At 43.8% G+C, this 17,923-nt stretch overlaps 1 protein-coding gene across 1 annotated transcript in view; it reads right to left on the bottom strand.

Moving 5' to 3' along the window:
- The window catches only part of EMD (emerin), a gene marked incomplete at its 5' end in the record, with an annotated part of 87,990 nt that extends 71,084 nt beyond the window's left edge, over positions 1-16,906 (bottom strand). The window contains one exon of the mRNA XM_082264231.1: positions 16,825-16,906. Coding sequence (XP_082120357.1) covers positions 16,825-16,906 — 82 coding nt within the window. The remainder of the gene's footprint in view (positions 1-16,824) is intronic.
- Positions 16,907-17,923: the final 1,017 nt, after the last annotated feature.

Here is a 17,923-nt window from a genome sequence, read left to right on the forward strand (position 1 = left end):
AGGCGGCAATCGGAGCCGCCTGACACATGCGCCAGCTCGCCCCCCTAGACTCCCCACAGCGAGCGCCATACATGTACGGCGGTTTGCCTGGGAGCTGCTGCCTCCCGCAGTACATGTGCGGCGGGCGGTCGGTAAGCAGTTAAAAGATTAGCTCACTTTTCCTAAAAAATTTCCTATGCAAATAAGAAACGGCTGTAGACACAAACAAACTGAGCAGCTTTGACTAAAGTTGAATAATTCCCTTGCTATAGGTGTAGGCCATATACATACTTGCTGAAGCCAGGCTGGAATGCTCCCAGGATGTTGCTAAGAGAAGCCTAGTCATTATGGCTTGATTTAGCAGTCATTGTGTTGGCTTGCCACCCCCCCTGCCAGGAGAACACAATGGCTCCATGGGAGGCATTGCCCCATCAACACTGACTGTAACCCATGGTCGCAGGAAAGAAAATCGCTCTGTCTATGGCTGGCTTTATACTTTTCTTCCACTTTATTATCAAAGACACAAAAACAAGGATTAATTTTTCTAACAAAGCCCAAAACATCAGAAAAAAAAAACATCAGGAGTTTAAATCCTTCCCTACTGTATTCAAAACTAGAAAAATGTTTTTGGCTTGACATGCACTTTAAAAGAGAAGTATGGGTTTGTATTTTGTTCCCCATTTAAACTTACCTAGGTAGATGCAACATCGGTACGATGCTGCATCTGTCCCCCGTCGCCACTACACTGAGAACCGAGCAATCGAACACAACACCGCCGATTGCTTGGTTCTGACAGCTCCCCAAGCAGAGAGCTGCTGTCAGTCAGCAGCTCTTTGCTCTACCCCTCCTTGTTCATTGGAGCGATGGGCTGTGGAGGGCGGAGAGTGGCCTGCTCAGGTTCTCAGCGCCCCGCTGAGAGGCTGAGCCGGGTGTCGGTCCAGGCACCCGGAGGATCCCGACTCCATGGTCGTGATGGCGCGATGGACCGACATATGTGACATCAGCAGAGAGCAGACTTTAGTTCGCTCTCTGCTGAAAACGGGTCACAGGAGTGCAGAACAAACTGCACTCCTGTGATCCATAGGAGATGTACAGTCAAACAAGCTTTAGCTGTACATCTCCTAAAAAAAAAATGCCTTGGTAGGAAGCAGAATCTTTATTGTGGGACTCTTTATCAGTTCAAATATTGTAGCTGGGAGATGATAGAAGGAACAGATATGCCACCTAACTCTTTCAGGTATTGCAAAACTTTCAGACATTTACTAGATTTCTTTTTCAAACTAACCCCTGAATACACCTTAACAATTCTGGAAGTATTTATTGGGGAAGACGCATGGAGAATTGTTTTTAAAAAGTACAGGAGCTGTTGTATTCATATGATTTTAAGAATGTTGAATCTCCCTGTTATGGGAAGTGGTGGTGTCATGGTTAGTCTCAGAGACCAATAGCTATAGTAGTAGTGAAGCACCCACCGAGCAGCTACATAAGTACACAAGCAGGTCACCCTGACGGATGACACAGGCTCACCCAAGGTGTGGGTTCTAAGTTCTAACCTGTGTTCACCAGAGCTCCTGATGGTGGCGATGGATTTTGCTGTAGGCTAGTACCAGGTTGTTGTCCTCAGGATCGCCCCACCAGGAGGTGAGCAAGCATGGGTCCAGTAGCAGATATAGCAGAATCAAGTAGAAGCGCAGTCAGTAAACAAGCCAAAGATCACAAACAGTGGTTGCAGGTTGGGATCAAGCAGAAGCGTAGTGGAGGAACAAGCCATGGGTCAGCAATGAGTGGTAGCAAAGATAGGGACGGCAGCAGGAGTGACAAGAGTGAGATATTGGCTGGAGGGAGAACAATAATCTGGCAAACAGGAAGTGCAGAGACATGGCTTAAATAGTAATAGTTAATGGAAGGAGCAAATGTTTCAAGGTTCAATAGAAACTAGCCAAGGCAAGATTGTTCTAAGAGTTTAGACAAGAAGCTGTTCAGGGTCTCAGGAGATCAGACAGGAAGTTGTCCAATGTCTCAGGTGGCTCAGCAAGAGCTACTGTTGGACGCAGCAGAAATCTTAGGTTCAGATTCTGGTCCCGACAGGTAGCTTGCAACATAGTCAGCACTGGTGGTCAATTTTCTACACCTAGGAGGCCTCAAGTACAGCCCATAACATATTTAAACAATAGTTTAGTTGTTGAACATTTGCTAATATTATTATTAATAAAACAGTAAAATATAAATGTTTTAACTTTATCTTAGACAAGCTGGCTGCTATAATGCAGCTTTTTGAAGAGCTTTTCAGACAAATTAGGAACTTTCGTTTTGGGTGAGCTTTTTCTTCCTAGTGATGTAACATGATGGCACATCCATGAAAAAAAAATTAGCTTTGCACATTGTTAGAGCAAACGTAGATCGTTCTTCAGAGACCAAAGCTTGTGTAAACGAGCCCTAAGAGACAGCAGGACTAGAAGAGAAATAGTTTATGTAATGGGTGAAGTCTGGCTTTAACCTCTACCCCTTCCTTTTCACATGACAGTGTTTAGGCATAGCAACTGGCCCCTTAGGGCAAACTAACAGAGTCTGTGTAAACTGCCATACAGGATAGTCACCTGCTTCAGAAGTTGCTGCTGACTTTAACCACAAAATTATACTGAACGAAACATATTCATTTGTGTTTATTTTTTTAATCTATTTCAGGTATTATCTGTGCAAACCTCTACAGAACATAGTGAAAAAACAATCATGCGTTCAATCCAGTTGTTATCTACATTGCATAAAGAGAACTCACTTTTTATCAATTCTGTTCAGTGTTACTAAACCCACAACAGTAAAATCAGTGTGTATATGCAGTAAAGCATGCTTGTTATACTCACTGTGGAACCGAAGGGGTTAATCCTCTGCATTGTGTAAAAAGGCTGTTTGATCCTGTCTCCTCTGATCCCCCCCCTTCTTTCACTGTCCCCAATACATCTCCTGATAAGATAGAGCCTTTGGAGTCACTCTGCACATGCTCAGTTTGGTGCGGATTGCTAGTTTTTTTTTTTTTTGGAGGGTGTGTGTGATCAGCACAGGGCCAATCAGCACTGTCCAGACAGAGGATCAGGGGTCCAGGATTCTGATAGGACAGCTCAGTGCAGTATGAAAACTCCTCCTACAAGCTTTACCAGGAACTGATATATACAAGACTGCTATATACTGCCGATGAGAAAAGGTATTTAGCAGTTTAAATTTACTAAAATAATTGCATATCTGTGTTCTGTGTACTGTAGGAAATCAGATATAGTGAATGCAGGGTCCTGGGTTTAGTAACACTTTAACTATACTCTGGACAGAAATTTCTGTATGGAGTATTGATAAAAAGTGAAAGTGAAAAGTAAACAAAAAAGGAGAAAGTAAAACGTGAAAGAAAAAGAAAGAAAGAGGAAAGTAAAAAGTGAAAACTATTTATATTATCTATGGATATTATGTGGACTAAAGTGAACCTTGCCTAGTCCCTGTCTTGTAGTTCAAGTCAATTGTTTCATACCTGACTGCTTATAATCAGAGACGTGTAGGGAAGAAAATACATTGGGGGGATGTATTAAAACTAGAGCAGACAGAATCTTGAGCAGCTGTGAATGTCCACCAATCATCTATCTTCTGCAGTTAAAGTGATTGTAAAGTCTCATTTTTAAAAACAAATAAATAAGCATGTTATACTTACTATGTGCAGTTGGTTTTGCACAGAGCAGCCCGGATCCTCCTCTTCTCGGGTCCCTCGTTCCTGCTCCTAGCCCCTCCCTCCTATCGAGTGCCCCCACAGGAAGCAGCTTGCTATGGATGGGGGCACCCGAGCCGAGCTGCAGCTCCGTATGTCTATTCAGACACGGAGCTGCCATTCTGTCCCGCCCTCCTCTCTCTTTCCCGATTGGCTCACTGACTGACAGCCACAGGAACCAATGGCGCCGTGGCTTTATCTCAGCCAATCAGGAGGGAAAGTCCCAGGACGGTCGAGGGACTCTTGGACATCACTGGACAGAGAGGGGGCACAGGTAGGTATTAGGGGGTGCCGAGGGGGCTGCTACACACAGAAGACTGTTTATCTTCAAGCTTTGAAAATTAAAGATATGGTAAAATAATGGGATTTTTGACTTACCGTAAAATCCATTTCTCTGATGTTCATTGACAGACACAGCTCTTCATCTTCTTGACAGTAAAATTATACTGACCCCTACATGAGTAGGACACTAGGCAGAGAAAAACTTGAACATGCCTATGGGGCAGTCCCTGGGGGTATACTCCCACTTCCTTTTATAGTTATTCAGTTTTGGAACAAGCAGTGTCAGAAAGAACAGAAGGAAAAAAACCCAACTCCATAGAGAGGTGGGTGCTGTGTCCGTCAATGAACATCAGAGAAATAGATTTTACGGTAAGACAAAAATTCAATTTTCTCTTTCGTTCATTGACAGGCACAGCCATTCATCTTCTTGACCGTAGGGACGTCTAAGAAGTGTCAAACATGAGGGGTGGGAACAGCAGAAAAAAAAAAAAACTTCCCCAAGGCTAAACATAGTCAACCAATCAGGTAACTTGAAACTCAACTGTCAACAACTGGAGCTCACCTGAAAAAAACACCCTCAAAGAGGACAAGTGCTCTAAACCGCAGCCTGCAAAACTTTGCGGCCAAAAGAAGAATCCGCAGATGCCAACACATCCACTTTATAAAACTTTGTGAATGTGTGTACAGACGACCAGGTAGCCGCCTGCAAACCTGCATCACTGACGCCTGATGACAGAAGTCCCAGGAGGCACTAAGCGCCCGAATAGAGTGCGCCTTGACAGGGAAAGGAGGAACCTGACCCTTAATAAAATAAGCCTGAACCACAGTCTGTCTGATCCATTTTTCCACCCCTGGAATGTGCACAGCAGAGAGGGCTGAATGAATCTTTTGCCCATCTTAGAATGCCGGCTACTTCCCAAGCCGCCAGTACACTTCTTGAGCCCCCTTGGTGATTGACATAGGCCACAGCCGTGGAATTGTCCGATTGAATCTGCACCAGACACCACTGAAGACGACTTGTCCAATGATCCAGACAAAGTCTGATCTCTCGGAGCTCCAGTACATTAATCGGTAGTCTGGACTCTTCCTGAGACCAGACCCCCTGAGCACAATCTGTGTCGAGGACGCCTCCCTACCTGGACAGTTGCATGCAAGTTCGAAAAGACGACCACCTGCTGGTCAACAAAAGCCGAATTGCCTCCTGCAACTTTTGAAGTTTCTCCCGAGGAAGAAACACTCTGGTTGAGAAAGAGTCCAGAGTCAGACCCAGATAGACTAGTGGAAGGAACCAAGCTATGCTACTTACCAGTGAAATGTGTTGACGTCACAGACAGCTGTGTTTTCTCACCAAGAACCCCTCGAGGGATAGCGCACATAGAGTGAAGTCAGGATATGAGCCATCACGCTCATGCAGCAAAGAGGATTTCTAGCGGCCAATATAGAGGGCACCCTTCAAAGAGAGTATAACATCTGAAGCAGCAGCCCAGGAGAGTTTATATTTATTAAGGAATGAATAAGGGGATTACCATCACACAACGGCTGTCAGGTAAAAGAGCTCCGTGCAAACCTGATGAACTAATTGCTTGCATTACTGGTCATTGCCACACATGTATATAGCACAGTAAAGCTCTGCTGTTATTACCACCAGCCATTATACGGTTTCCCATGGTCACACAGAAAAAGTAACAACTCTCGTATCAAAGTATCTGCTGCGGATACAATGACTCTCCTGACACACAACTCAAAGGGAATAATTTTGAAGATACAGATGTATCAAATCACCTATATAGTGTACAGCCAGCTTCTTATTTGACCGCACTAAAGAGCACTGAATGTTTGGCCACCATTTATCTGCAGTACCTCTTTCAACCTATTGTTTACTGTGGTTATCCGCCAGTCATTGCATTCAGCTGTATTCATATACAGCATTTGGCAAATCTTTATATATTATACCACAGATCATTTGCATTCAACTGAGGAACTTCATTTATGAACTAAAGTTCTTTTGTACTATACTACAGATTATCTGCATTTAACAGAGGAACTTCACTAATGAACTAATGTTCTTAATGACAGTATTAATGGTGATCATCCTTGTCATTTCGGATTCATCCTTTTTCAATATAAGGACTTCCAAATCATATCCGAGCTTCCAGGGGGACTTTTCTGCCAGGGGAATTTTCCTTATTAAAGGGTATCACACAGCATCAGCTGTGGATACATTTACTATCCCTGTCACTAGATTATCAAATACACCGGCCGGTTATAGCAATATTTGTGTAATTGTTGTCTTGTCCCATCTTCTTTGTTTTATGTCACTGTACGTCAACTTTAATATACTGCACAGTCCCGCATGTTCATGCATCTACATTTTTTTACTACATGCATAATAAACACACAGAATAATTTATTGGTATCTCTGCCTACTTTCGTTATCTAGCCAAGTAACCCCTTTTTCCCCATCGGTGGGACATTTTTTGCTAGTGGAAGGAACCAGGGCAGACTTCTGAAGATTCAGAACCCAACCAAACTCCCTCAGCGTTTGCAGAGTAATCTCCAAGTTGTCCAACGAGGAGGATGAAGACTCTGCTCGTAAAAGCAGATCATCCAGGTACCCCAGTACCGCGATCCCCCGCTAACGCAGAAATGCTAGGACCGTGGCCAACACTTTCCTGAAGACCCGAGGAGTGGAAGTGAGATCAAAAGGTAATGCCACGAATTGATAATGCTCCTCACCTATGGCAAAGCGGAGGAAACGCTGATGGGCAACTCATATTGGGATGTGAAGGTAGGCATCCTTGATGTCAATGGAGGCGAGGAAATCCCCCTGATGTAGGGACGCCACCACAGTGTGCATGGACTCCATGCGGAACTTCTGTACCCGCACAAAGCAGTTAAGCGCCTTGAGGTCCAGTATTGGGCGCACCTTGCCCTCCTTCCTGGGAACTGTAAACAGGTTTGAGTAAAAACCTTGAAAACATTCCACCTTTGGAGCCAGAACAATCACCCCTTGAGGTAACTAATCTTGCACATCTCCATAGAGATCCTTTAAGCAATCTGGGGGTAAGTGCAGGTTGGAAGGGAAGAACCTTTCCAGAGGATATGTTTGAAACTCAATCTTGTTCCAGTTCAGACACCCTGTGCAGCGAAGTAATGGCCACCAAAAAGGCCACCTTTGAGACAACGTAAGCAGGGAAATCTCCCATATATTTTCAAAGGGAGGCTTCTGGAGAACAGACAACACCAATTTGAGGTCCCATGACGGCAACAGAGACCGCACTGGAGAAACCAAGTGTCCCACGCCCTGGAGAAAAGTATGCACCAAGGAGTGTTTGGCCACTGGGCGTTGAAAGAAAACCACCAAGGCCAAGACCTGGCCCTTGATGGTACTCAAGGCCAAGGCCCCCTCGCTGGAGGAAAGCCAAGATCCAAGCCACGGAAAAGGAACGAGGGTGAACCCAGAGGGATTCACACCACGCACTGTACGTCTTTCCACGTACAATGGTGTATCTTCCTAGATGTAGATTTTCCAGCTTTTAACAGCGTAGGAATTGACTAGGCAGAAAAAAACTGAATACCTATAGCAGGAAGAGGGAGTATACCCCCAGGCACTGCCCCATAGGCGTGTTCAAGCTTTTTTTCTGCCTAGTGTCCTACGCCTGTAGGGGGCAGTATAATCCTATGGTCAAGAAGATGAAAAGCAGTGTCTGTCAATGAACGAAAGAGAAAAGGACAATTTAGCATCATCTTTTGGTTTGTGGGAAGAAACCTACTTGAACACAGAGAAAGCATACTCAATGTAGAGATGACGTCCCTTTCTAGAAACGAAACCTCAAGACCCCAACTTTACAAACCCACAGTGCAAGCCAATGAACCACTTTGCTTCAGATTTGCGCTAAGAGCTTTCATATTTAGCCACATAAGAACAGAGGCCTCTATTCTGCTTAGTAGAAGAATATGATCTTCATGTAAAAGGAGGATTCATGGACTAGGAACCTTCTCGTCAAGGCTTTCCTTTTATGGTTGTGGTGGAATGCGTAGCATTACATGTAAACACATCCTCTGTCACATACCACTGCAATTTGTCCACATCCTCCTAAAAACATCTCCTAAATTCTCCAGGGACTCTTACCTCCCGCAAATGTCTCATATTCCCAGAAAACCTAGCTAGGGTAAGTTAAATAAAGAAAGTTTACCATTATCTTTTGGGTTTCTGGAAGGAAACCCACTTGGACACATAGAAAGCATACTAAATGTACAAATGGTGTCCCTTGCTATAAACTAGACTTAAAGAGGAGCTCCAGGCTCCTTAAAAAAAAAATAGGTCAGCAGCTACAAATACTGAAGCTCATGACTTTTAATATAAGGACACCTACCTGTCCAAGGATCCCGCAATGTCCTCACCTGAGCCAATTCTTCTTCGGCTTTGGGTGCAGGCATCTCTAGTAAGGTAAACAGGAAGTGAAGCCTTGCGGCTTCACAGCCAGTTTCCTACTGCACATGCGCAAGTTGCAAGTGAATGGTCCTGTAGTCTTCTGGGACCTGTGATGTGTCCCAAAAGAATGCAGGGATCGGAGGGGAGCCAAACTTCGGCTCAGTTTGCCAAAGTGATCTGATCCGGAAGTGGGAGGGGGTACCCGTCAAAACCAGCTACCCGCTCCCCCCAAAAAAGTGGCAAATATGGCAGTGGGGGTGCAAGCAAACTTGGCCCTTTTGGTGGAGCTCTGCTTTAAGACCTCAACTTTACAAAACCACAGTATAAGCCAATAACTCACAATGCTTCCCAGCAACATTAATTTGTAACTTTTATAAGGGTTGATCCACCGAAGGAAGCATCCAGATCTTCTACATTTAGCAATACACAGTAAGACAAGAGGTCTCCACACTGCTTAGTAGAAGAATATCATCTTTATGTAAAAGGAGGACTCAGACCAGGATCTTTCACAATCAAGTCTTTCCTTTTTTTATGGTTGCGGTGAAACGCATAGCATTACATGTTAACACATAATCTGTCACATAGCACCCAAACTTGTCCCCATCCTCCTAAATTCTCCATAGACTCTTCTCCTCTTCATATATTTATTAATTTAGTTTTGATTAAGTCCACTCATTGTATATAGGTACACAAGATTTTTCAAATGCTTTGAGTGAAAGATTACAGTAGGTTTCAAAAGCATTTGGAAAAAGAAAGGAAGGAGGAAGAGAATGTGCCACTGCCTAAGTATAGTATACGTGAATAAATGGTTTGTGTTCTTGTCTAGTCTAAACATATTATTCATTACATTTCTCTGACTTCTATTATAGCTTTGGATATCAGATGTTGGTGGACACTTTTTGTACCTACGGCTAAGTTTTTTCTTTTTTGTGTCTTGTCACCTGTAGAATACGAAAAACTGCCTTCCTTTCCTAAATAAAAAATTTGAAAAGAAAAAGGTGAAATAATAAGGTAATGCTATAATCTGTGAAGTGTCCAGCAGGTGGCAATCTATCCAATAGACATGAATTGGAGAAAAACAACAAAAACAAAGCAAGAGCGCACCACTCTCAGGGCAGTATTTATTAAAAAATGATTTGGGGAGAAAATGAGCAATATTGCACTCACATATGTTTGATAAAGACGGCCTTACAGAAAGCAGTGCTGGGCAACCAGGAAAAGCTATGATGTAACTTCAGATCAGCAAAGCAGCTATGATGATGTCACGCATTCACGCAGATGGGCATGGCATCTTGAGACTGAGGCATGACAAAGGGGGCTCCGTCCTGAAATGCGTTGCTACACCAATTCACATATATGTGTGATGTCATCGCAGCGGCTATCCCGGATGGGAGTTGCTTCCATGCAGTCGATAGCAGACCCATCTGCACACCCACAGCCAGCTCTTCCTGGTTGCCCAGCACTGCTTCTCCACTAGAGAAGCTTACCATCCTCCACTATGCCACCTATTGGGACCAAAGAATTATGCCACCCACTGAAGCCTTTTATTAATGCAGTGTCTTTATCAACCATATGTAAGTGCAATATTGTTCATCTATTCACTATTTTGTTTTTTAAAACAAATTCTACACAGAGAATGGTGCGCTCTCTCTTTTTTTTTTTCAGTTTTTCTCCTATTCCTCTCCACTGGAGAGATTACCACCTGCTGGACACTCCACAGATTATAGATACGTAGTGCCCACTTTTTCTTATGTGAGTGCATTACCTTACTATTTCACCTTTATACTTTTTTCCTGTATACTATACTTAAGACAGTGGCGCGTTCTCTCCCTCCTTCCTGTTAACATGATCGTTGGTGGGAAGTATGCCTGATCCTGTCTGAAGGAGAGGCTGCAAACGCTGTTACATAGTTACATAGTAGGTGAGGTTGAATAAAGACAATAGTCCATCCAGTTCAACCTGTGTAGGTGTGTGTGGCTGTAATCATCTCACATACCCCTGAATGTTCTGATCCTTGAGATGTAAGTCTAAGAGTCTTTTGAAAGCCACCATACTACCCGCAGAAACCACCTCTTGTGGTAGAGAATTCCACAATCTTGTAGCCCTAACAGTAAAGAACCCCCCACGTTGCATGAGGTTAAAACGCTTCTCCTCTAATCGCATTGTATGCCCTCGAGTCCTCATGCAATCCCTTCGAATGAACAGCTTTTCTTCTAAGCTGGGATCCCCATTAAGATATTTATAAATTGCTATCATGTCCCCCCTCAGACGTCTCTTCTCCAGGGAGAATAAATCGAGTGATTGTAGACGCTCTTCATAGTCAAGGTCCTCCAATCCCCTAATTAGTTTAGTTGCCCTTCTCTGGACTCTCTCCAGCTCCAACACATCCCTCCTGAGGACTGGCGACCAGAACTGGACAGAATACTCCAGATGCGGTCGGACCAGAGTTTTATAAAGTGGAAGGATTATAGTCTTATCTCTGGAATACATCCCTTTCTTTATGCATGCCAATATTCTGCTGGCTTTGGCAGCTGCCGCTTGACATTGCATGCTGTTGCCTAATCTATCATCAACCAAGACTCCCAGATCCTTCTCCATTTTTGATTCCCCCAAGGGTTCCCCTCCTAACGTGTATTGTGTTTTTATGTTTTTAGTCCCCAAGTGCAAAACCTTACACTTCTCCACGTTAAACCTCATTTGCCATGTCGTTGCCCACTCTGTAATTTTGTCCAGGTCATTCTGTAGGATATCTGCTTCATGCTGTGCAGTTATTGCCCTGGCCAATTTTGTGTCATCTGCAAAAACTGATATCGAACTACTGATCCCGACCTCAATGTTGTTTATGAATAAATTGAACAAGGTTGGTCCCAGGACTGAGCCCTGGGGCACCCCGCTTACTACCTCAGACCAGTCTGAGTATGCGCTGTTTATTACCACCCTTTGGACACGCCCTTTAAGCCAATTCCGTATCCAAGAGCAAACCCTGCTGTCGATACCTGCAGACCTTATTTTATAAATTAAGCGCTTGTGGGGAACTGTATAAAACGCCTTAGCGAAATCCAAGTACACCACATCCACTGGTCTCCCCCTATCTAGCTCACAGCTCACCTCCTCATAGAATGTTAATAGATTGGTTTGACAAGAAAGCCCATTTGTAAACCCGTGCTGATTACTGCTGATGATGTTGTTGTCTTTAGCAAACTCTACGATATAGTCCCTTATCATCCCCTCCAGAAGTTTACATACTATTGATGTCAAACTGACAGGCCTATAATTTCCCGGGATATGCCTCTGGCCCTTTTTGAATATCGGAATCACGTTAGCTTTCTTCCAATCCCCTGGTACATCTCCTGTCCTAATACTGTTAGCAAAGATCAGGAACAGTGGTCTGGATATAACCTTACTGAGTTCCTCGAGCACTCTCGGATGTACGCCATCCGGGCCTGGTGATTTGTTTGTGTTAAGTTTATCCAGCCTTTCCCTGATTTCACCCTCTGTTAGCCATAGTGGCAAGTCCTGTGTATTACTACTAACCAAACAGTCCTGGTCAGTGTACCCCTCCGTTTCCTGTGTAAAGACTGACGAGAAAAAAGCATTCAGCACGGTTGCTTTTTCAGTGTCCTCTGTAACCATCCTCCCATCATTGTTAATTATGTGTGCAATATGCTCTGCCCTAGTTTTTTTGCTGTTGATATATTTAAAGAATTTCTTTGGGTTTTTTTTACTATCCTTTGCTATTTGTCTCTCAAAGTTGATTTTAGCCATCTTGATTTCTTGTTTACTTTTCTTATTTGCCTCCTTGTATTGCTCGAAAGTCGATACTGTGCCCTCTGATTTATACTTCTTGAAGGCCAATTTTTTTCCCCTAATAAGTTTTTTGACGCTACGGTTTAACCAGCCAGGTTTGGCTTTGTCTCTTCTAAATTTATTTCCCATAGGAATGCACTGCAAGATGCCTTTGCCTAATATGTTCCTAAAGCATTCCCATTTTTCCTCTGTTGAAATGTGATTTCCCTTATAGACTTTTAATTTCCTATGAGCATTTTGATAAGGGTCATAACTATACACTTTTGGAACATTTGTTTTATTGGGAGATACCAGTATTACTCTTTTTTTTACTGGGTAATTCAAATATAGCCTTGCTTGTTGGGATATGTATGTCAATGAAAAGCATTTGGAACTTTTGGAAGACTGGTGGCATGCTTCATGTGGCAGTCATAGACTATTGGGGAGATTGATTCCAGATTCCTGTCCCAATGACAAAATGCCACAAAGACAGGAAGTGCTGAGCTCTCCCTTAGAAGGTGACAGATCCAGAAATATAGACGCATTTCTTTGTATTTTGTGTGTGGAAAGATTAGTACATCTGTCTGGCCTAAAATCAAGGAAAGGTGAAAAGGAAAAGAGAGGGAAGAGGAAGGAAAATAGGGAGAGAGGGAGGAAGGATCTAAGGAGGCAAGCCGCCTGAGGGCCACGGGGAACCCCTGTATGTATGTATGTATATATATAGTATACACACACAGATACCCGTGGATCCCCCCCCCTCTCATTTCCTCCCCCCCTTCTTTTAGACATATGGGAGAACTTTATTGCAACAGGTGGTAGTATATTCATTAACCACTTTACCTCCGCTCACATGGAGGCTACTGCGGCACTTTGCCACGATCCCGTCCAGCGACGTAGACCTACGTCGCTGGACTCCTCCCCCTGTAGGCGGCGCTCGCGCGCCGCCGGAGGCGCGCTCCCGCTGTTTTCATTCACAGCCGGAGTCGGGCCAGGGGAGGAGCAGCGGCGATCGCCACTGCTCTTACCCGATCGTCGGGGATCGAGTCTGGAGATCCGCCCGCTGTGTGTAAACACAGCGGGCGGATCTCCATAGTGACAGGGAGTGACAGATCGGAGTGTTCAGCATAGCTGGACATCCGATCTGTCCCTGTCTCACAAAGTCACCTCCCCCCCCACACGTCAGTAAGCACCAGGCATACATTAACCCCTCCCTCTCCAATAAAATTAACCCCTTCACTGCCAGTGTCATTTTTACAGTAATAGTGCATATATATATATAGCACTGATTACTGCAGTAATGTCACTGGTACCCCCAAAAGTGTCAAAAATGTCAGTCAAGGGTCCGATCTGTCCGCCGAAATGTCGCAGTCCCGCAAAAAAAATCGCAGATCGCCGCCATTACACGTTAAAAAAAAACCCACCAAAAATGACAGAAATCTTTCCCGTAGTTAGTAAACGCAATAACTTTTGCGCAAACCAATCAAAATACGCTTATCGTGATTTTTTCTACCAAACATAGGTAGCAGAAAACAAATTGGCCAAAAATTTTAAAAAAATTTGATTTTTACATTTTGGGGGGGGGGGGGGGGGGGGGAATTTCATATAAAAAAATGTGAAAAATATTGTTATTTTTTCAAAATAAACGCTCTTTTTTTGTTTATAGCGCAAAAAGTAAAAATCGCACAGGTGATCAAATACCACCCAAAGAAAGCTCTGTTTGTGGGAAAAAAAGGACATAAATTTAGTTTGTGTACAGCGTCGCACGACCGCGCAATTGTCAGTTAAATTCGCACAGCGCCGAATCGCAAAAAGTGGCCTGGACGGAAGACAGCAAAATCCTCCGGTGGTAAAGTGGTTAAGCAAATGTTCAAAATGTTATTACTGATAATTTAGGGTATAAAGTCTATATCGGTGGCTCTGATGAAGAGGACAATCTCCAAGAAACGGGTTGAGCCGTAAAGACTATGATATTCGAATATACAGCAGTACTAACGCTGACCCTTTTTATACTTTTCACTATCATGATGTATTTTGTAGTGTGTCATGAAAATCATATTAATGTTTCTAACAATTTTTTATTTTATTTTTTTAAACAGTAAAATGTATGCTGTGCTTTAAGTACCATGGCAATACCATAGTGTAATCTTGATGTTAGTCCTAATTCAGGGATGTGGCACTTAAATTCTAACAAATTTTCATTGTGTGTGGCTTAAAAGCTGAACTCTAGGAATTCAGTCACTTTGCAAAATGTGCCTGGATTACCATGGGTTATGTCCAAAAACTCTCTCTTTAATTTCCAATTTACATGGCACCAGGAGCATAGCTATCTCTATAGTTCTGGTGCTCAGATGATAGACGATTTGCCTCCTCGCCCCTCCTGCCCAATCACAGAACCCATTCACAATATACAAAGCCTTCCATGAATGAACAGCACAGGGGAGGGGTGGACAACACTGCTGTGTGTAAGAAGAGGATGTACCTTCGGTCGGAGCCCCAGAAACATAGTGATAGCTGTTCTCCCGCTGCTTAGTAAAATGCCAATTGTAAATAAAAGAGAGAAGTCCACAAGATGGCATGCGCCTCGTTAGACTTATTTAAAGTGGATCTTTACCCATTCCATTGACTTGGCTCCACTGCCTCTCAGGGTTCTTTTTTTTTGGTTTACTGTTTTTTTTTTTTTTTTTTAAGTGATTCTAAGGGTTTGTTTTTTTTAAAACAAACAGGTCAGCAGCCCAGATCCCCTGATTCTCGAATTCCCCGCTGGCGCTCTTGGCACCTCCCCCTTGACCAGTGCCCCCAATAGCAAGCCGCTTGCTATGGGGGCACTGGTGTGTCCTCGCTCCTGAGCCTCGTTCTATGCCTCCATTAGACACATCGAGCCGCGTCTCAGCCCCACAGCCTTTCTCCCCTCATTGGCTTACTGCTTTTGATTGACAGCAGTGACTCAGCCAATGAGGAGAGAGAGACCCGGGACAGCTGAGGCTTCTGTACACATCGCAGGATCCAGAGGGGCTCAAGTAAGTATTAGGGGGGCTGTGGGGGAAGCAGCACACAGATTTTTTAGCTTTAAGCATAGAATGCATGAAGTTAAAAAACCTTTAGCCTTTACAACGCTTTATTTAGGTTGGGGCCCCTTACAACCGCTTTATTTAGGTTGGGCCCCCCCCCCCCATTCTCTGTCATCCATCTAGGCAAATGACGTCAGTGCCTCCAGGAGGCAGCGGGATTGCCCCATTCACAAACAGAGGAGGGGGGGCGGGCCTATCGGCACGTCATCAGTGGGCTGTGGCAGAACCCGGATGATGTTACAGATGAACATGGCAGTGTGGGACCCGGAAGCAGCTGCGGAGACGAGGATTTAATCAGGAGAATGTTGGATCCTCTTTGTGGGTGAGTATCTGTAGTGTGGGCAGCCCAGCATTACGTAAGCAGGGGAGAAAAAAAAATAGGCGGGAGGGGGTGAAAATACTCTTTAACTAGTAGTAAGCTAGTACATTTTACAAAGTGCCTAAACTCCTGGAGTTCAGCTTTATATGCTCTGCATCTTCCTTCAGCAGTGACAATCACAGTCTCTCATTTCTTGTCCTGGTGTCACTGGTCAAGGAATTGAGGGGGTAATCTCTGCATTGAGGACACAGAAAGCAATAAAAACTTAACAGAGGTCTTACCCACTAAAAACAGTCTCAGAGAATTTTAGTTTTCTTTAGGGCCTGTTTACACTTTCTGCATGCAAAAATTATCCATTTTAGCATTCAGGCTGGTGTCCATTTTTCTGGGCGGTGAGACAAACTGTTTCAGCACATTGTAAAGTTTTACTTTTTTTTTTAATTAAAGGAAAATTTTAAAACAAAAATACAAGTTTTAAACTTACCTGCTCTGTGCAATGGAATTGCACAGTGCGGCCCCAAACCTCCTCTTCCTGGGTCCCCCGCCAACGCTCCTGGCTCCCCCTCTCTGTTCAGTACCCCCATGGGAAGCCGCTTTCCATGGGGGCACTTGTGTGAAGCCGTTGCTGCCTCCATTGACACAGACAATTTTAGACCCTCCTTCTCGTCAATGGCTTTGATTGACAGCAGTAGAAGCCAATGGCTCCCGATGCCCAAGCAAAGCCAGGGAGACCTGGAAGTGAAGGGAGAGAAGAGCTGCAGACATGCACAGCGCTGGATTGAATAAAGGGCTCAGGTAAGTAAATGGGGGGGGTACTGATGCCTAAACATTTTTTACCCTAATGCAGGGAATGCAGAAGGGTAAAAAACTGTTTAGACTTTAGAACCACCCTTAATTTATTCGGATTATTCAAAGTTACGTTCCTTTCCTTCTGAGGTGTCATCTGATGGGCTGCAGAATATGCAGTATGTCTAATCAATGGGGAGAAACCACTTTGAAACTAGCATTTCTTTTAACTGCGTACACAAACATAGAAGCTTTTGAAAAATGTTTGATAAAATCATCATAATTTATCTTAAAACTTTTTTTGTGCAAATAAACTAATATACATCCATTCTATAATTGTATTCACCATTTTAACTTCAAATAAATTCTATATAGTGACAATAGTGCCACGGTTCACTGCTGGAGGAGATAGAATTCAACATACCAACAACGGGTCCATGAGGTATTTTGAAATCCCGCAGGACTTTTATGAGCTCCGCATCAGACAGATCCTTATACTTCTCCATGCTTGGCAATATCTAAGAATAAAATGCAAAACAAAATCACTGTACTTTCTTCACGAATGCAGCTCTTTCTTCACTCCACTGCTGAGGACCTGTTTATAAAATATGTAGAGAGAAAATGAGGAAGTATACTGTGACCTGATTTCTTGTTTCATTTCCTTACAGTGTAAAACTCACATTTTTTTAAATAACATGTTATACTTACCTGCTCTGTGCAGTGGTTTTGCACAGAGCAGCCCAGATCCTCTTCTTCTCAGGTCCCTCTTTTGTGCCCCTGCCTCCTGTTCAGTGCCCCCCTAGTAAGCAGCTTGTTATGGGGGCACCTGGGCCGAGTCACAACTCCCTGTGTCCATTCAGACATGGAGCCGCGACCCAGCCCTGCTCTCTCTCTCCTGATTGGCTGAATGATTTTGATTGACAGCAGCAGGAGCCAATCGCGCCACACTGCTGTCTTAGCCATTAGGAGGGGAGTCCCAGGCAACTTAGACACTCATGCAACATCGCTGGATAAAGATGGTTCAGGTAAGTATTTGGGTGACTGAGGGGAGCTGCTGCCCACAGAAGGTATTTTTTTATCTTAAAGGAGACGTACAGCCAAAGCTTGTTTGGCTGTACATTTCCTATGGATCACAGGAGTACAGTTTGTTCTGCACTCCTGTGACCGTTTTCAGCAGATAGCGGGCTGAAGTCTGCTCTCTGCTTACGTCACAGAAGTCAGTCCATGCACCGCGTCATCACGACCACGGGGTCTACTGGGCACTTTTACCCCGTTCCTGCCCAGGCCAGTTTTCAGCGCTGTCACACTTTGAATGACAATTGCGCGGTCATGTAACACTGTACCCATATGAAACTTTTATCTTTTTTTTCTCACAATAGATCTTTCTATTGGTGGTATTTAATTTCCACTGGGTTTTTTATTGTTTGCTAAATAAACTAAAAAACACCAACATTTCTGGGAAAAAAAAAAAAAATTATAATAATTTTTTATAGTTTGGCATAAAATTTTGCAAACAGGTAATT

The sequence above is a fragment of the Pelophylax lessonae genome (assembly GCF_965119305.1).
Source record: "Pelophylax lessonae genome assembly, chromosome: 7".
In the NCBI taxonomy this organism is placed as follows: Eukaryota; Metazoa; Chordata; class Amphibia; order Anura; family Ranidae; genus Pelophylax; species Pelophylax lessonae.